Source organism: Copadichromis virginalis, linkage group LG7 (genome assembly GCF_057382275.1).
Source record: "Copadichromis virginalis isolate Kocher_CV1m ecotype Utaka linkage group LG7, C_Virginalis_male_GT1.1, whole genome shotgun sequence".
Taxonomy (NCBI): domain Eukaryota; kingdom Metazoa; phylum Chordata; class Actinopteri; order Cichliformes; family Cichlidae; genus Copadichromis; species Copadichromis virginalis.
The window spans coordinates 60,237,503-60,258,314 of NC_140624.1; the positions used below are offsets into that span (position 1 = coordinate 60,237,503).

At 41.6% G+C, this 20,812-nt stretch overlaps 1 protein-coding gene across 1 annotated transcript; it reads left to right on the forward strand.

Moving 5' to 3' along the window:
* The first annotated feature begins 1,927 nt into the window (after positions 1-1,927).
* Positions 1,928-20,364, forward strand: snrkb (SNF related kinase b). Its single transcript, XM_085464551.1, has 5 exons — positions 1,928-2,162; positions 3,977-4,334; positions 4,449-4,843; positions 15,213-15,354; positions 17,239-20,364. Exons 2-5 carry the CDS (start codon positions 4,099-4,101, stop codon positions 18,317-18,319), a joined length of 1,854 nt encoding a protein of 617 aa, XP_085320677.1. The 5' UTR covers positions 1,928-2,162; positions 3,977-4,098; the 3' UTR covers positions 18,320-20,364.
* Positions 20,365-20,812: the final 448 nt, after the last annotated feature.

Genomic DNA, 20,812 nt, shown 5'->3' on the forward strand with positions numbered 1-20,812 from the left:
TGGCCAGCTACCCTCAGGGTCATTCCACGGTTGATTACATGGTCCACTATTGTAGCTCTGATGTCATCAGCAATTCTATTTCTTACTCTTCCTACCCTTCCTCTCCCCCCTCCTCATTTTCCTCTCCCCCCTCCTCATTTTCCTCTCCCCCCTCCTCATCTTCCTCTTGCTCCTCCTTGTCCTTGTCGTCCTCTTCATCCTACTTCTTCACCTCCACGTCCTCTTCCTCGGCCTCCTCTTCTTCTCACTCTTTCTGCTCCCTCCATTGTACTCCGCACACACAGCTTACCTGTATTATAGTGCTTAGGCAGATTGCAAAGTGAACGAATTATCTAAAAAAGTTTTCACATGTGAAAGTGTGCCAGACAGTTGGCAAATTAGTGTTAATGATAGCCATACATGTGTATACTTTTGCTAGGAGTGTGTTGGAAATTTGGTAATTGAGTGTTGTGCAGTGAATTGTGCCTACAGTTTTGCAAAGTGTGTGTTACAAAATTGCAAACTGAGTGCAAAGCAGTTTTTGTGCTTTTAGTTTTGCAAACTCAGTGAGTGGTTTTGCTATAAGTCTGAATAGTTTTAGAGATTGTGCTACAAGAATCACAGTTAGGGTTTAAGCATTCAGAAAAAACTGTAAGGGGCCGAACCCAACTCTTGAATAACAACCCCACACCATAACGCCCACTCACCAAACTTTATACTTGGCACAGTGCAGTCAGAGAGTACTGTTCTCCTGGCAACCGCCAAGCCCTGACTCATCCATTGGACTGCCAGACAGAGAAGTGTGATTCATCACCCCAGAGAACACATCTCCACTCCTAGAGCCCAGTGGTTGCGTGCTTTACACCACTGCATCCGACGCTTTGAATTGGGTTTGATGATCCTTAGATCATCAAACCCAATTCAAAGCCTTAACCAAAGTCTTAACCATCTAAGACCATGGCTCACCCATTGCATGAAGCTCTCTGTGAACTGTTATGGAGCTAGTCCGAAGGCTACATGAAGTCTGGAGCTCTGTAGTGAGTGACTCTGCAGAAAGTTGGTGACTTCTGTGCACCATGCACCTCAGCATCTGCTGTGATTGTACTTGCTGTGAATGTTGACTAGTATGTCATGGCTTAGTTGCTGCCATTCTAAACCTCTTCTACTTTGTTATAATATCAGACAGTTTACTGTGGAATATTTATGGTTGCTATCATGGTACCATGCTGGAATTCACTCAGATCCTGGGAGCGACCCATTCTTTCACAAATGTTTATAGAAGCAGTCTGCATGCATAGGTGCTTGAATTTATGCATCTGTTGAAGTGTTTGGAACACCAGAAATTCAAGATTTGGATAGGTGAGTGAAGACTTTTGGCAATATAGTGTATTTACATTTGAACTATGAAGAGAGAAAGAATATAAAAAGCAAAGATAACACACGCAAAAATTTTCACACTGAAACATAAAGTGGCTGTATGGGAACTGGGAACTGCCCTCCAAGGATCCAAAAGGCAACCAAAAAGACAAATCTTCAACAATAACACTGAAACTAATGAAAAGAATTACAAAGAGGTGGCACAGAGAAGCATAAAGGAACTATAGATAGAAGGAAAAAGAGCGGTTGCAAAGAAAAACGAAACCAGCACAAAGACTCATGACATCTTTGATATCTTGTAAGGTCGAGGGCCCCGCTGTGCGTCTGTCCTGGGGCCCCTGTCCTGTCAGTACGCTATGCTATAGCTCTTTGTTCCCTGCTCCTGTTTACAGAGCGAAACACCTCAGCCGTTACATAATTCTTGGACTTCCGAAGCGTCCATTCAGTTATTTTCCTCTCCTCACTGCGTACAAGAGGCTCGCGACCGCTGGCTGCTCCGCGCGAGCGAGCGAGCGAGACGAAATATGCATTGACGTCAAAAGCTAGCCGGACACGCGCGCGCGCACGACAAGTTCCGTTCTGCAACTTCGATGAGCGGGCGCGCGGTCGCGGAGCTCGAGGACACGGAGAGAGTGCGAAGTGAGGCGGGCGGTCATGAGAAAAGTATGGACCGGGAACATGGGAGTGTTGTGAAAGACAGCAAGAAGCTGCCGACTCACACAGCAGAATTCAGCGGGGACACCGAGCGTGGAGCCGCGGAGTGACCGAAAGAGCCGCTCGCTACTCGGGATATTTACACGACAATGGTAAGTTAGCACCGCCGCCACCGCTGTATCTTCACAGCAGTAACGGCACTTTACTGCCGTAGCTCTGTCGGTGTCCGTGAGGTTGTTGGTAATGGTTGTTTTGGAGGATGACTACATGCGCGTGCGTGTGTGTGCCAACTCGGGACTGCAGTTGAGGCCAAGAAGAGAACAGCTGGCCTTAACACAAGTGTGGCAGCCCCGAGTCAGGATTACGGGGTGCAGTGGATGTGATACAACTGTACAACCGAGGACATTAGCACATATCTAAGACAGGGAGGCCTGATTCTGCCCGGAGAAGCTGTTCAGAGGGGCTTTAAATAGGCTGCCGATAATAGTGATGCTGCGTTATATACTGGTGATAAATAAATCATAGTGTAAAAGGTTGTAGATGAAAAAAACAGTTGTCCGTTTTGATAAAATCATATGTCTGCCTCAGAATAGCTCAAAAGGGTCCTCTGAGCCTTTGTTTGAAATGATTGTTGTAGTTGTCAGTGTAATCAAGTGAACGCTAACTCAAAAGAGATGCAAAACAGTTAGAGAGAAGGCACAAAAACAAGCAGAGATGATGCCAAATACACTCAAAACTCCCGTCAAAGAAGTGGAAAATGACTGCAAAGAGATGTTAAACAACTGCAGAGATACAACATGACAAAAAGTAGAGAAAAACAACTGTGGAAAGAGATGCACGGTGACTGCAGATACTCAAAACAACAGAAAAGTCACAGAGAAAAGCCCACTTAGAGATACAAAGATGCAAAAGTTTCTTCTGCTTATGGGAAGAAAAAAGTTGTGAAAACAACTACGGCGTGAGAAAAATAAAAGCTAAAAGTTTGGTGGAAAAAAACAATATTAGCTACATTTTTAACACTAAAAACTAAACCGAAAGCAAGCAGAGTCTGGGAAATAACTGAAACGAAATCAAAATGAAAACAGAAATGTAAAAAACTGACTTGCAGGTAGGCACAAAAGAACAATCACACCGTGAAGCAAAGGGACTCTACAGAAATTATGGAATAACTACAGATACAGAGTACCTACAGAGATGCAAAACAACCCCTAAGAAACAGTATTTACAATTTTTTTAAGGTTTTATTCACTAAAGGGGCTATTAGCTGCCAATGGATACTTCAGAGGTGTAGAACAACGTTTTTTTTTTTTTTTTTAATTTACTGGGCTTAAAGTTTTCCCACACAACAAAGATTTAATTTCTAGTAACTTTGAACAACATCTACTTTATTTTTCTGTTTTTCACCTTTATAGATGAACTCCCATCCGTGTGTTTACCTGTTTTCCTCCAACTGAATAACCTAATAAAAATCAAAAGAAAGCAGCAGTGAAGCTGGGGATGATATAATGATGATATCATCAGGTCTATTGCCACCTTGTGACCCTCTTAACCGAACTAATGACACACAAACACACTCGCGTACGCGCACAGATGTACATTATGGTTTCTTGTTACAGTATTGATTAAGCGTGCCATTTGTGCTTGATGGTGTTATTTGAGATGGAGCCAAACGCAGCCCCTCAGACAATAACACAATATTTTACACTCTGTTGCTCTTATTGCTAGACTGTAATTCTGCTACACTCTAATCTAGTCCTCGCTACTTAATTTAACCGTGTCCTGTTTTCTGTGCCTTTCGTTAAGCAATGTTTAATATCAGCCTCTTTCTGGTCCCGTGCCTGATGGGATGAGGCATTAGCGGCAGCAGCTGACCTCATCGAAAGCCCTTTTCCCTTCGGGCCAAAGGCCAAAATAATCAGCACAGTCAATTTAGTTTCATTGTGTTGTCATTTCTTTGTCCAACCAGGCGACTCTTCAGCAGTGAGGAACTTCGCTGCCTTGCACCTTCCCTCCCTTTTTTCAGTCCTTGACACCTTCACGCAACCAATTTCCACCTGCTCCCTTGTGAAGCCCCTCTCAGTTTTAAATATGGACTCCTCTGGAGGTATAAATGCTTCCCAGGATGAACATCCGGACCTGCAGAGCAGCCCTGGTCGCTCTGATCTCAGCGGACTGTACCATCTGGGTCGGACGTTGGGCAGGGGTCACTTTGCTGTTGTTAAACTGGGCCGTAATGTCAACTCGGGGCAACTGGTGGCTGTCAAGATGATAGACAAGACAAAACTAGATGTAATGGCAACGAGCCACCTCTTACAGGAAGTGAGGTATGAATGATAAAAAATAAAGATTGAACAGATACTGATCTCAGACTAAGAAGCTTGCTGTTCAAGATGAATGGTTGAAACCATCTTTGTTTAAATGTGTCCCTCCATTATCAGATGCATGAGGCGGGTGCAGCATCCCAACGTGGTTCGCCTTTACGAGGTCATCGACACACCCACCACTCTCTACCTGGTGATGGAACTGGCTGAGGGCGGTGACCTCTACGACTACATCCTCCGCCACGAGGGAGGCGTGGCCGAGGTTACCGCCAAGCGTCACTTCGCCCAGATTGTGCGTGCTGTGTCCTACTGCCACCAGCTGCATGTAGTGCACCGGGACCTGAAGCCTGAGAACGTGGTTTTCTTCCCTCAGCAAGGCGCCGTCAAGCTCACTGACTTTGGGTTCAGCAACTTATTCCAGCCCGGGATGATGCTGGCCACCAGCTGTGGGTCGCTGGCATATTCTGCTCCTGAGATTCTGCTGGGAGAAGAGTACGATGCTCCGGCTGTGGGTGAGACAGAGAAAATGTATTTTCTTTTTTGTATCTATGTGTTGTTATTTTGTTTTGTTTTTTAAGCGCTGAGCTTGAGATCAGAGATTTTAAAGCTGCCAGGCAAACCTGGACAAAGGGAGGCAAACATAAAATGCAAATTAGTCTTATATAACATCATCATATTTAGAAATATCCGCTTTGTTGGCTTTGTTTTTATACTCTGTTATTATGGTAATATTATGAGGGGGGAAAAACAATATTTGACAAACTGTTGAACAGTGGTAGAATGTAAGAGTATTTTTAGTAGGTTTATGATATATCCCACAGAAATACTCACAATACTCACACAATACTTCCTTGTGTTCCTAAATAAATTCCAAGTAAATAATTATATTGTAGTCATTAATTCTATATCTACATTTAACGAGGCAGTAATCAGGTGCCTCGACAGTGAGTTCCTCATCCTTTGGATGGACTAGCTTGCCTTCTTGGCCTGCTCTGCAAGCCTCCAGCTTACCTCAGATCTCCAGAACAGAAAAAAGGACTATGCACTCCAAGAGAGTGAAGCTGGAGTCCATCTGGCTGCTGAACGAAAGCCTCGAGACAGCTGAACAACCACCATAATAGCAACATGCATGTCTCTACAGACACACTAGCCAGGAAAGACTGTAGGTAGTTGTTGTCTCAGTTATATAAAGTGTCAATAATAAACAAAATATATCTGGGTGGCCCTCTCAAGTACAGTGGGAAAAACTCGCAGTCCAGTAAAACCAGTGACAGGGGCTCATAAGTAGACAGGTGAGCACAAACTGCACTGGAGTGTTTGTATTATCAAACTTGAACATTTTTAAAGTGTAAATAGCAGACATTGATAATGAACTTTGTTTTGTGTATTGGAATGCTTAAGTTGTTATGCATTCTAACACATACACGACGGAGAAATTAAAGCAGTCAGTGTGCTCTGTTTTTTCTCGTAAAATCGATTAATAGAGAAACAAATTTACAGATTTTTCAAAAAATGAAATGATTAAAGGCCTCTGTACTTTTGAGCGATGCCCAGAGGTTGCATGCAGCATCAAAGTCTTTCTTTTCTTTGATTAGCATGCGTAATTTTGCCATCGAGGCTTCAATATCTGTTTCATGTCATTTAATTATTTTCCACTCTGAGCAGAGCAAACTTGCCTGAGGGTAAATTCAGTAGCTTTCTACCAGACGCCTTATCATTGTCGGCACCCACATCAGATTTTACCCATTCGTCATGGGAGCAAAGTTGTTAAAATATACATTTTCGTCTGAGGATTTTAACATTTCTTTTTCTTAACCTTAGATTAAGTAGTTTAGAAAAACTTACTTTTTTAAAGTCTGGTTGACGGCTGTTGAAGATCTTTTGTTCACACAGTAGAGTCAGCAGATTAGGTAAGATAAGATGAAGCTGTTTTGTCATGTGCTGTTGCCAATGGGTGGAAAAATTACTGATTGTGTTTGATGCAGCTGCAACAAACTGCTAACACAGTCAAAATTCACCAACAAGCCTGTATTGTCTGTTTCCGTGAGCCCAACTGTTTGTGTGGGTGAACAGTAGGTGCCCATATTTGTCTCTTTGACCCTGTGTAGGTATCCCTGTGCATTTCCTTGTGTCTCAGTGTGTCTCTTCCATATTTGTGTGCTAGTATGCAATTGTCTGTGTGTGTGTGTGTGTTTGTATATCCGTTGAGGATTAGTGTGTGTATCTGGGTCAGTCTAAGCAAGCCAGCCAGTCATGAGCCAACTGGGCACGTTCTGCAGAGGAACCAACCACTGCAGCTCACCAGCATGCCCCCACTCTGCATAACAAGCATTTGTGTGTGTGTGTATGTGTGCGAGAGGGAGATGAGGACAGAGACAGATAGCAGATAGAGAAACTACTGTGCATCACTGTTTATCCTTACTAGAAAGGCTGCTCTGTACTGTTGGGATTTGTGGGAGTTTAGAGGTGAAGCCGGCAGATAGATTGTGGGATTTGAGTTTATAGAAACAGAAGGAGAATTGAGGGATTTGGTCTTGCGCATCCCGGGGGGGGGCAGGCAAACTCAGCATGTGGGCTTCAGGGATGTCGGTGGTCTTATCTGCTAAGCTGGAATAGGCTGGATTTCGGCAAGGTCTGGTTGCCGTTCTGTCAACTACAAATGCATCTGTCTTGAATGTAAAATAGTTTGTGCTCTTGCAGAAGGGCTTTTACTGGCATTTGCACATGTAAATGGATCAAAACAAGAAAAACTGTAATTTAAGAAACCAGTGCTTTGAATTTGCTATATTGTTTATGGGTGTCGTAAAGATGAGAATTGTGATCTGAAGAATCTTTTCACACGCACACATAACTTCAGCATGACTTACAAGTTGCATTAGTTCCTTTTTAATGTCACTTCCTGTTTCTAAAAGCGTCCACTCGAAGGGCGTCCATTGAAATCCATTTATTATTATTACATCCTTTAAGCCTGTTTTCTGCTTCACTTGACTCGAAGCGCATTTTTCTGTTCTATTTTTGCTCGTCTTAGTGTGACTCAAACTGTAGATTTCATGTTTATGTCGTCACTTTGACAGAAATGTACACTTCCATCACTCCGTGCACACATGCATCTATATATTCATGAATGTTTGTCGTAATCCTGAGCTGCACAGAAGAAGAGATGTCCCTCAGTGATCTCAGCTTAGTAAGATGACTCATAAACCTATCTTTGCACGCGCACACACAGACTGCAGTCTGTGTCCGTTTGATATTTCAGTCTGATATAATCAGGCTGCTGTGGGGATTTTGTTTTATACTTTAAAGCCTGAAAGTATACTAGATGTACATCTGATAACTTTATACAGGATGTCACCAAACCAGTAAATCGACAAAGCAGCTTCTGTGGCTTTTCAAGGGGCTTACATGTACTATAATATTGGACTGACATGCAGGGGAGAGGGGATCTATTTTAACTGTTCAGCCTTCTTACCCACAGTTCTAGTTATGTGGTACAAAATGCAATATAAAGCAGCAGCTAATAATCTGAAACTTCTCTTCAGGGGGGCAATAATTTGAAAGACACCATGCAGCATGCTCGGCAATGCTTGCTACCTAGATAGCATAACATTCTGTAAAGTCGGAGGATGAAGGATGAGAGCTCTTTCTGCTTCTGAGCTCAGAGCTCCTCCTTACACAGCGACAGGGAATCAAGTGAGGCCGAGATCATGCATGATGATAAAAAGTGTACAGAAAGTTTTGAAGAACTCCGAATGGAGATCGTACCAACGCTGCAACACTAATAAGCTTGCTGTATGCTGACTGTGTTTAAAAAAACAGCAGCAACAATAAGAGGTGTTGTATCTGACAGAAGAAGATAACAGGCAGCCTGCTAAGGACTGGCTCTGTACTAGCCCTTTGTCAGATGTTAATGTTTGTTAATGAAAGCATATGAGTACATTATTTATTGTTTTGGTTTAATTGGTTTTATTGTTTCTTTATGTATGATGACATTAAAACCTTCTAGCAGCAGAGTGAAGCATTATAAACCAATAAAAATGTTGTCGTGTTCAAAAGTCATATTATTATTATTATTATTATTATTAATAATAATAATAATAATCATAATCATAATAAAACCCTAATATACTGTAAAACTTTCAAAATCTGCAGTCCAGCAATAGTTAACATGCAGCTTGATTGAAGACGTGGTGCTGGTGTTTGATGACGGTCATATGATTTAGAGTAGAGGCAGGAATGTCTGCAGGACTTCTTGCCTTTGAAAAAGATAAACACTGCAGTTACATAATATCTGCCCTTTACCGTGTGCGTGCATGTGTGTACACTTTCTGCACTCTAAGTGTAATTGTTAGGCTTCACAGACCAAGGTCATCGTGTTAACGATATATGTGGGTCTTTTCCTTATTTTTCCCAGTCACTGGCTAATGAGAATTAGTTTGTCATAAATTAAAGAGGACAAAAATAGTAGCTTATCAGTGTGGGAAAGAGCTCTTCCTGAACAAATGTAAATATGACAGCAAGAGGTGAGTTATGACAAAGAGTAGGGCTGTGCAATATAGTTGAGGGAAATGTCAGATAAGAAAAAAGGAAGAGCTAAAGTGGTCGGGTATGTTCTGTACAGGAGGAACTTCTGCTTTTGGCTGATTATTCTGAGAGTCAGCTACAAATGTTTGTGTTTCTGACAGCTGGTTGCCATGGAAAGGTTCAGCAAAATGCACTAACGTTATAAAGATGGCATAATCAGAAAAAACCCCCAAATGTGATAGAGGAAAAGCTGCTTTTTTACAGACTGAAGCATTAAATGTATGGGCTTTTTTGTGTCAGTTAGATTCTCTAAATACCTACATGCTAGATACAGTGCTTAGTAAGTCAGAAACAGTAATGAAATCTGGGGGTTACAGGTGGCTTTGAACTCTTTGATGTGCTCTCCAGTGTCGACAAATGTGTTCAGTCTTTGTATCTGGCTGCCACATCATACACACCACTCATTTGTCTGCTTTAGGGTGGAGGGTCATGGCTGCTCATTACCCAGTGGGGAGTAGCACATGTAAAGCCCCCTCTGAACATCCTATTTTAGACCAAGGAAGAGCTTCTTTACCGAGAGGTTTTCCGCACAAAACCTCTTTGTTGGTGTTTTCATATCAACCTCAAGGCTGCTTGACTGTTTGTAGCAACAAGTACTTTTCCAAAGCTTGAAAACCACAGCACCAGCAACGTTGACACATACTAGGAAGTATAATGGTGCAGTGAACAGATTATCTCTTAGCAACTAAATCCAAAAACAGATGCATCCTTCTTGGGGGGAATATTGTGCAACAGTGTGCATCAGTCGATGTTTCTGGGCACAGCATGTGATTTGTAATGGCTCTCTCTTAGGACCTAAGAAATGCTTCTCAACTTTTTTTTTCTTGTTCTTTTAAACAGTCTTTGCTGTCACCTGCCCGAAAGTAGCCTAAAGGGTTATTCTGCGTCAGGTCAGCAAACGCTTCCCACCTGACCATCTCAATCCAGGAAAATGATGCACTTTTTTTTAATAGGAATTCAACATTAAACATGCATTTTGGCATATTTTTTAAAATTCCAGTATTTCAGAATTTCATGTTGGATAAGAGAGCAACATGAAAGCAACATGGCTTTCTGTGATACCAGGGCGGGGGGAAATTTTCTGTTAATTTAATGAACTGATGGCATATCCATAAATGAAATTGATTGCTAAAGTATTTTAAATGGCATCATCCTATTCTGAATAAATAAATACATTCTTAATGTGTTAAACTTCAGTAGTCAGTGTAAGGCTTCAGTCACACAGGCCTGGAGACCTGTCGGCAACCAGTATATTATCTGAGGTGGAGATATCTAGTAGTTACTGGTTGATTACATGGCCAGTGGCTACTGGAGATTTCTGGAAATTGCTAGCTGAATTGGTCACAAAAAAAGTGTACGGTGCTGCACCGAAAACCTCCTTGCAATTGCTTAGGTTGCCTGCAGGTTGCCATGGTCACCAGTACTTTGTATTACTCATCAAATGGCAGTGAAATTGTGACCAAATGTGTTGGTTGCAGCAGTAAGATACAACTTTTATTTTGAAGGTGTTTACAGTGTCACTATAGTTTGGTGAGAAAATAGCGAGCATTTGCAGACGAATCGGTACATGTCATGCAAACTGAAGGCAACAGCAGCAATCTGTTAGCAACTAAAGCAGTCATTAGCAGGGTTTTGGTGCAGCAGCCACTCACCAGTCAGTTGAGACTGTTCTTATATAGACATTTTTCCCAGAGATTTCCAAGGAGGTCACCAACTGGTCTCTATTTTAAGATATCAATGGCACAGCAAAATAAGTTCCTGACTTTGTCATAAGAGTGCCTACAGAGCAAAACCTTGTTTGAATACTTTTCTGTTGTGTTTAAGGGGGGAACTGTACTTCCTGACTAGTTCAGCTACTTTTGTGTGGACTCTCCAGTCTGCTCACTGTAAGCTTCACATTTGTTTTAAGGGGATGAACACATGATTCAGTAGCAATATTAGTAAAATTACATTTACCAGAACAACCTGAAAAGTATCTGTATGAATGCCAGTTTTGGTCCAGAATAGTTCGCTAAATGTAATTTGCCTGAATTTTTGATACGCACTGCAAAAAAATTTAATAAAAACTATCACATTATTTCATTAATGTTCCAATTTAGCGTTTTGGCCGGTGTTGTTATTTACTATTGTTTTAAGTTTATTACTGCATTTCTTTTGAAGTAACACAGTTTCATGTCAAGGTAACCACACCAGATGACTTCACAGTTATTAAAATAATATGAGTATGTATTTTCATGTATTGACAACTTCCTTCCTTATCAAGATTTTTATGAAAGACTTAGAAGATAATCATATCAAAATAATAACATTTCCCAAGATCATGAGAAATTCCTGTAATACATCGGTTACTGATGATCTAACAGCATTTTTCATGCTGGCCAAATGTGGGCAAAAAAAGGGCTGCATTTATATTTAGTCTGAACTTGAGGACCCGTTGGAAACGAGTCAGCTGTGCTGACCCTTTCTGACGTATTTGGCCTTGAAAAGTGTACTTAAAAGGAGATGGCCCCAGTAGAGAACCACAGATCAGTCATTAACTCTTTGAAGCTGCAGTGAATTCTGTGCACGAGGTTTTGTATCGCAACAGTTTTCATAGTTTAACTTATTTTCTAACGTGATTCAGCCTATATCTGCATCTGGTTTGTGTTTACTTTGTATGGATGTATGTGTGTGTGTCTGCTGTTGATCTTTGTCCTGTCAGCAGGCCACTAATGCATGGTAAGAATGTGTGATATTCCCCAGTGAGCAGAGAAAAGTACACTCCCAGCACTCAGTGGTTTCTCCTCCCTGTTGCATAATACGTCCCTGGACCAATATTAGCGTGTGCATGAGCGTGCGTGCGATAGTCGTGTGGTGAGAACTGAGGGCTCTTGTTTGGACTGTCATGAGAACAATGTGGAACAATGGCTGGATGTCTGATCACATACGGGGCTGTTACATGTGAGAATCACTGGATGGAGGAGGATTTGAATGTACCACAATGTTTTATTATACTCCTAAAAATATTTTTGAAATCCTTTTATGTCTGACTTGCTCAGGATTTAATAAGGAGGGTTTTGTTTTGTGTTATTATAACGGTGTGTGTAGCTGCAGGCACACTGCATCTCTGCAGTTTCAGGATTACCTGTGCCCTAAAACATGTCCACTATTATGTGTTATTTTAAACTAATGTGAACTAAATTAGTTGCAAAACTGATTGCACTGCAAGTGTGCTGTGTCCACAAGGGCTTCAATTCTGAGAAACGGATGTCGATATTTAGAAAACAAAGAGCATCTCAGGGTTATGGTTAGCAGTCTAGCAGTCTCAGGTAATACATGTGTCATTTTTATTATTAACTCTAAACCTCCCCCACATTTTCCGTATAAATGTTATTTATTGTGGTTACTGCTCGTCTTTCTTGTAGCACCAGTGTGGGACAGCTCTCCAGTTTCATTGAACTATTGCATAAAGTTTGACAATTATGTGGTTTGATGACCACATCCTATGGGGTAGCTGCATAGGCAGAGACCACATTTACTTACTTCTGGTGCAAACATTTCGTTCTATAAGCAGGCCTGAAATATGACAGATACTAGGTTACTCCTAGTAGGATTTCAAAGGGTAAAGAGTTCGAACATGTGCATCCGGTGCTTTAAATGGAACAAATCGAATCGGCAGATTGCTGATTCACTTTGTTCCATTGAATCTTTTTTTTATTTTATTTTTTACTGGAAACATTTGTGTGTAGCGTGTTAGCATGTGTCTGTTAGCACTGAATGCAATAACCTTTAAAATCAGAATCAGAATACTTTACTAATCCCTAAGGAAATTGTGTGGGTTACAGTTGCTCTAAGACAGTAACAGACTAACCTAATTAAATAATATGATATATTACAAAGAAAGATCACTAATATATACAAATCACTTAAATATCAAGACTATTATAGAGGTGAAATATATATGATTGACATTTAACTCTAACCTGTAAAACATTTGTTATTTTACTGTAGAGCATGTGCAAAGGGTGGAGCTATTACGGTGTGTACAGTGTATTACATGGAGGAGTTGTACAGGGTCGTTCAGTGGTGCTTTTTGGTTATCTCAGTCTCTCCAATCTGTTCAATGTGTCTCAGATCTAAAAACCAGTCTGCCTACAGCCCAACTCCATTCTCTCCCACTCTTTCCCTTTTATTGTAAACTAGTAAAAGTTTTGAAAAAGCCCTCCAAAATAAAAATAAAAAATAGCTGGGGTATATGTGTAAATTAATTAATTTCAAAAGACGAAGCGATTGTCATACATAACATAACTAAACTCTAAAAAGCACTTGTTGTACTACTACTGTTTTATTTGTACTCATTTCTTTGTTTCATTAAGAAAAAGGGAAATCGAGGCAGCAATTTATTGACATATGCAAACATAAATGGAAATACAGTGTAAGGCGGGTCTTTGTTTTTTGTTTTTGTTTTCCTGGTTCTTAAGGTCATAATTTTCAGATACTGTTTCTGTGTTGCTGATAGATTTAAGGGACTCCCACTTCTTCTTTTTGTCCAATTTCCTCAAATTTATTTTGCTGAAATATGGTAAGTTTTCAGCTAATCCCTCTTTGGTAATCATCCTGTAGGTACAAAACTGCTATTTTATGCATGTCTCTTGGCATTTTTCAACTAAATTCAAATAGAGAAATCTGATCAAACTGTCTGCTTTTGCAACAAAGTATCTTTCTGGATGACTTTTTGGTCTCGTTCAGTAATATCAAGTCTCTTTTGATACAGCGTGATGTTCATTTTTTAAACGTCAGTTCCCTTCAGGTTTAAACTGGTTGTGTCACTGACAAATGTTACTAAATGAGCACGCTGTGTCCCCTTAGTTCATTATCTCATAACACAACCTCATTAACCAGTGATGATTGTCTTTCTCACAGTCAGGAGTACAGCTTAATATTTTATTACTGGTGTGGACAGTTAGTTTGAACCGAGATTATTGTTCATGTTGTGATATCACTGATGTCACAGGTTGAGCCTTAAGCTGAATTAAAGGACAAGTAATATGAGCTGGTTAATGAAGGATTGATAGTTAAGAAGCTGAGGCACTAAAATCTTTAGGATTTCGCCCCTTGGAACGGTCAATGTTTTTGAATGTAGGTATTTGAATTCTGACGAGCGTTACGGCTTTTACCAGACCTCGCCTGCTTTAACCATGCATTAACAGCCCCTCAGAGGTATCGCAGTACAGGCATGACAAGTGTTTGTATCATAGTTTCAGTCTCGGTTTCACAGCTGTAATTCTTCTGCAGGAAAGAACACAAAAGATGTGTAAATACGCTTAAAAAAATTAGTTTTAATAGCTTTATATGTGGAGCGCAGTGTTCCCTGAAGAATCCACAGTGGAGGGGAAAACTGAAAGATTAGCAGCAAAAGCTGTAAAATCAAGGTCAGACCACTTTAATTACCCTTTAGGTCGCACACGAAGGAAACGGGATATCAGCAGAGACAGGTTTTAGCGATGAAGATTTACGATCTGTGATATTTACAGTGTTACATTGGGGCTGGCACACAATGCAAACAGTGTTCAGTGTTCTTTTTTCCAGTGTTTGGGAAGCAACACGAGAAGAGGCATAAAAGATAGAAGGGAGTTCATTCTCAGAATAGCACAACACCACAACAAGCCATCTGTTTGTTATGGCCTTCAGCCCTCAGATCGCTTTCCTCAGCTTGCGTGAGTTTCCTTGACCCGGCTGCTGTGTTCTTGCCTCACTGAGGCCGTTTTGAGTGTGAATCGACTTCCTCTTGCTACATCAGGACGGGAGAGGGAGGGTAGGCAAGTGGAAAAGGGGAAGGAAAGGGAGGAGACGGGAAAAGGGCACGCTGTCAGCAGTGCTGTCGGTCAGGAAGCCCGGGCATGTGTGAATGTGGTTTTACAGTCGGGGTCAGGAGCGCTTAGCCGAGTTGTCTACAGCTTAGCGCTTAAAGTTTTGACTCTTAAAAACCGGACATCCAGCTGTTACTCACAAGCTTTCCTCTTAGATTGTTTCACGTCATTGAGGAATGCAGTAGTTTAATCTGAGCTGCTCTGTTGTGTGTACCCTGACCCTAGACCTCACTGTTGCTCTAAGGCAGACAGGAGACCACTTGAGATCAATGAGTAGAGCTACATTCAAAAAGGCAATTTTTTAAATACCCTATCTGACCCGTGGAGCTCGGAGTATTCTAACTATGATGAGAGAGCAGAGGGATGGGAGGCTATTTTCAGTCTGGAAATTATTTGCTATTTAAGGCAAATTTTTGTGATTTTTGTGTGTGTGTGTGTGTGTGTGTTCCAGATATCTGGTCTCTGGGGGTGATCCTCTACATGCTGGTGTGTGGAGTCCCTCCCTTCCAGGAAACCAACGACAGCGAGACTCTGGTCATGATTTTGGACTGTCGTTACTCCATTCCTGAACATGTGTCTGACGAGTGCAGAGAGTGAGTAAAATCTTAGCTTACAATCAAGGTCCTCTCAGGCCAGATCTTCAGAGGAAGAAAAAGGTTTTATTATTCTGAATGCTTTATTTTTGATTTCTCTGCCAGAGGGTTCTGCTGTTCAGTAGATGAGTTAAAAATCTGCTGACCGTAAAATCATCTCATTAGCGTGCGTTTCACTGAATAATTTCAGTGTCCTAGTTTCCTCAAAGGCTCCATTACCCTGCTGCACATATAGTTCTCCCTAACAGTGTGAGAATCATCCCAAACATTGCAACACAGAAACTTCTGGGTCTTTAGTTTTTGCTCCAAACCCAGTTACAACCTCTGCAGGATGTCCTGTGAACATAAACCAGGAAGTTCTCAAATCCTAATAAGTCAATTCAAATACACAACATTAATTTTCAAAAATCAGATATGTATTTTCTTGCCTGTTGTCCACATTGATGTAATTTTGTTGTGGGGTTTTTTTTTTATGAGGAAAGGAGAGAATTGGGAGCTAGATGTACCGCCCCCACTCACAAGGAGATTACCTCTGATTGGGTCACTTCCAAACCTTTCTACATAACTTCATTAGTTTGATCGCCGATCTTGGATCTGGTCTCTGGAGGATATTTTCATCTTGTTTTAATTTGTTGATAAAAGTGTCAGTACACGTCATCTTTTTTTCTTTTTTTTTGTCCTTGTGCATTCATTTTTACCCCTTAGCTGAGCAGGCGGCGTGAACACGATAACTCGAGGCAACGCAGGATTATGATATTGACTACTACTAAATATCCTAAACAAGTTCAAATTTCAATGATCTCGATCAAAGGGTCAGAGGTCAAATTTTCTGAAAAACTTGAGAATCCCATAACTCAAGCAGGAAGTCACATAGGATATTGACATTTATACCACAGGTGCATCTACTAAGAGTCTGAGGGTCCGCATTGGCGACCGCAAATATTTTTATTAGTTATCGTCTTGTTTTTTTGTGAGGGAAAAGGTCATTGAAAAAAAATGTGATGTAAATTTGGTCTGAGCGACATGTCACACTGAGCTCCTTTGTGTACCAAAGTGTTGTGGAGTCAAATGTAAGGCCATCTGTGCATCAGCTAAAGCTTGCAGAAAATTGGGTCATTCAGTGAGGCAGTGATTACAAGCACAGCAGCAAATCTACAATGACTGAAAAAGAAAAGAATCAAGGTGTCAAAGTCCAGACCTCCATCTGACTGTAATGCTGTGCAAGCACCAATCTTTTTTGTTCTCTGTGTTATGAAAGAGGGAAGTTCAGATTACTGGCCAGTAAACCAACAATAAATCTGACTTTCAGCAGCACGCCACTTTTTAGGCTCATTTCACGGTTCTTGTCATCATCGAGCCGTTTCTGTACAACACGGGCACCATTAGAAATACATCGTTTACACACCGTTTTTTATTTACATCACAAGTGGGGAGTCAAAGGCCTTAGCCTTGAATACCAAAGAGTGTGTGTGTAAAAAAAAAAAACAGAAGCTTTATTTCCATCTTCCTCCCCAAAGGTTTTTTCCAGCTTGTCTTCGGTCTTCTGAGGTTAAAAAGGCAGCAGCCATAAATACTCTCTGCCCTGTGGTTTTTGTCAGATTATCTGCAGCAGCAAACACATCCTCGAACATCTGACCCGGCACTTGTCATATGACTCTGCCCTCGGTCACACAATGGTGTGTTTCAATTGAGAAGAGGAGCTGAATAGAACAGAAGATCCTTCTGGACATACGGGTTTTAATAAGTGTGCCGATGGCCTAGATCAGATCAGAATCAGGTCATTTTCTGTGTCAAATCAGTCGCTCCAAAAGCTTATCGCTTAAAGTATAACAGACGTTTACATCACCTCCATCAAACAATAAAATTCTCTGTCTTTCCTGTCAGTCTGATCTCCAGGATGCTGCAGAAAGATCCATCTCGCCGCTCCTCACTTGATGAGATTGAGGCTCACCACTGGCTCCAGGGGTTGGATAACGCCCTCCTCAGTCCAGAGGCCCCACCGCACTGGCTCTCAGGGGCCCTTTCTCCCAGCTCTCCCCACTCAGGAGTGCCTGAGTGCGGGGATCTACTCGCTGCAAGGCCATCGTCTGACAAGCCCTTCCCTGCTCCGTGGCAGCCCAGCCTCAGCTTCACCCTGCGTCCACCTCCAGCTGAAGAGCCTCCCATCACCAAGAACCTTCCTGCACTTCAGCAGATCTGTGAGGAGGAGGAGGAGGAAGAAGAAGAAGAGGAGGAGGAGGAGGAGGAAGAGAACGAAAGTATGATAAAAGAAGGGGAAGGCTCTGCCTCTTTACTAGAGGGAGAGCCAGAAAGAGAAACTAAAAAGACACAGGATGGAGCAGACAATCAAGACAGCAGTGAAGAGGAAGAGTTAAGAAGCTCATTGGAGGTGATGAAGGAGGGGGACAAAGCAGAGGTGGAGACAGAAATCAAAACTGAAGACAGTGGGTGTGTGATTTCAGATCAGCCAGTCAGTCATGGAGACAGGCTGGTCAGTCAGATTCCTGAAGTCTCGCCATTCTCCCAGCTGGCTTTGGGTGTGCCGTGCTGTCAGGGCCAGCATGACATCACAGCCCGAGAGGAAGGAAAGGACGAGGAGGTGGAACCCAACAACAACACCAACAAACCCCATCCTCCTCTCCCTAAACCTGACCCCCATCACTCCCCGGTGTCCTCCGCCAGGCGGAACAAGATGGAGCTGCAACGAGGAGGACGAGAAGGCGACAGGGGAGGAGAAAGCGGTAGAGATGACCTCTTAACAGACAGGTGTCAGCCCCACAGCGCAGCGACGACCCGGGAGGAGTCTGCCCCGAGGGTGGAGCAGGGAAAACGGCACAGCGTGAAGCTTCGTGAGCGTCTCTTTCAGTTTCCTCTGTGTGAGAAAGCTCTGGCCTTCAACATACCGACACACAACAAGCCCAAGATCCTGCCGCTGGCTCAGTACAACTGCTGCCACGTGCTCTAAGTGAAACCGGCCCCGGCGATATTTGTTGTGCTGCTTCCACATTAGGGAGACAAGGGCTGTTTAGCGGTCCGCGGGTCACCGGCTACCGAGAACAAATCGCGTGAAGCGGCAGACCGCTGAGCTCGCTGCTGAGGCTTTCTGCCGCTGAGTGTACATGAAGGACCGTGTACAGCTTCATACGTGCAAACACTCCGCTCTAGCACTTTGCTCGTCTGGTAAACACCCAGAGAGCTGGTGCTGAGTACAGTAGTCAAACTTAGTAGAACCTCGTCCCTTTGCTGCTGTGTACAGGAGCCACCACAGAACTAAACGAGACTGTTTCCAATGTGTAGCTTAGAAACTTTACTGGACCTAACTGTATATGAACTTGGGAGACTGAAGAAAGAAGGTGATGGAGAGAGAAGAGAGAGAGATCTGATAACCACAAGCAGTTTTTATTGAATAAGCTAAAGTCCATTTTATTTGTTTGATGGTGCCTAACAGCATAAAATGGATTCATACTTCACATCACAGCGGTGTCATTTTAGTCTCGACTGCAAAAGCTCTGAAAGTCATTAATTGATTATCTTCTACAGATTCCTTATTTTATTACATATGTATAAGATGGACCTTTAAACTAGAGCTGCAAGTGTTTTTTTTATTATTGATCAGTCAGCCAAATATTATGATGGATTTGTTTATTTTGTCAGGAAACTGTGAGAAAGGGTGTTTGACCAGTGGACCAAAACCTGAATTCTCTTTAAATTGAGACTAAAAAAGAGGTTTTTAAAAAATAGACAGATTTGACATCATGAGAACATCGACTGTTGGATTTTTTTTTTTGGAGAAAAACAGATAATTATTAAAATAGCTGCAGATTTTTTTTGGGATGCACAGATGTATTATGTGACCGTCTACGCGCTTTATTTGGAATCTGATTCTGCTGCAGAGTAGCACTACTTTCCTTTTGCACATCCTGCCTGTGTTTGAAAGCTCTTATTATAAGCTGTTGTAAAGAAAGACGGAGACTGTTATGATATGATAGGACAGAGATGATATGATTTCCTGTCCTCTTAATCCTTGTTTCATACATATATAAATATATATTAATAGAATGGCTTGTCCTAACTTACCATATAAAGTGTTTCTAGACTCACTGGTCACTGATTGGGATGCAGATCTTCCATTTTTCTTTTTAATTCTGCTAAACATGGTAACTTTTTTTATTATTATCATTATTATTATTATTATTATTATTATTTTGGATGAGCAGATATAATGTTCCTTGATTAATTTTTTTTATAATGCGACAAAGATATGAATTCTCTAAAGAGATATGTGACTTTGCGCATGTTAATACTGTCATTTATCACAATATACCTCCACGTGTCTTGGACCTGACAGGACAGTCGTTGTTTCTATGTTCTCGTGTGACTGTAATTACCTTGAGGTAACCCACTGAATAATGAATTGCACACAGTATGACTACTGTAGCTGGCAGCTTTTAACAAGCGGTGTCCGGGGACTGGATGGCTAGATTTGTTGATCATTCGGCCCCAACCACAATGGCTTGTTATTGTGTAGCCGAGGAGACTCTCCATGTGGGATTATTTTGACATATAATGGCTCTGTGTGTTCTGTATTTTTTCCTTTTCAACGCAGATACAAAGGTGTAATGTTTTGTAGGGTGACAGAAGGTCAAAGCTGTACAATAAGCTACATCTTGCTCCTATAGTTCAGTAACCAGAGCTTGCTGTTGTCAGTCACTGCAGCTTCATGAGCTCAACAAATTGGATTTCTCATCAGGACCCGCCATCGTCGGTTCCCCACCTACATAAAGAGCGGCCGTCACGTGAAATCTGATTATCGCTCATGTTTCATCAGCCGTGGAAGCATAAAATCTGTGCAGTAGAGGGATAAAATTATTTGCTTCTGTGTGATTGCAGCCTGTCTTTCCTCAGTGCGTCTCTGTCTACTGACCTGCATTATAACTAGGACCACATCTCTATGGAGCCATGAACTTATTTTTCTGTATTTATTTATTAAAATGGAATAAGTCAGCAGGATGGATGGTGTGCAGTCTGTTTATTTCACAGAAACTCGCATTGAAAACAAAATGCTCTTCTTGAAAAGCTCATTTCCACCTTTATGTTTTTATTCTCTACTTGATTCACAGTTCATAAAATCCTTACTACCGATCCACTGAAACAAGCTGTTTTAGCTTCTCACCCTTTAATGCAACTTTCTTCTGATTGGCTGCTCCTTTAGAGCGAAAGATGCAAATAGCAGGTAGGTGGGGCTTCTGTGACCAGAGTTTTTGGATCACGGAGTACTAGTAAATACACTGACTTCCTTATAATTTTTTTAAATTATTATTATTAACTGACAAGTGGCAGAGGAAACTTTCACACCATGCCTTTAGGAAAAGAAACAAAACATTATGAAAACACCTCACCACACACAAAACTGTAAATATTTGTCACTGTTAAATAGTTTAATATTACTGCTGCAGAT

What these genes read in the sequence shown, in the direction of transcription:
- snrkb (XM_085464551.1), top strand. Translation starts at nt 4,099, where the DNA reads ATGGACTCCTCTGGAGGTATAAATGCTTCCCAGGATGAACATCCGGAC. An exon ending in CACCTCTTACAGGAAGTGAG is followed by an intron (nt 4,335 to 4,448) that starts GTATGAATGATA and finishes CTCCATTATCAG; the next exon opens with ATGCATGAGGCGGGTGCAGC. An exon ending in GTGTCTGACGAGTGCAGAGA is followed by an intron (nt 15,355 to 17,238) that starts GTGAGTAAAATC and finishes CTTTCCTGTCAG; the next exon opens with TCTGATCTCCAGGATGCTGC.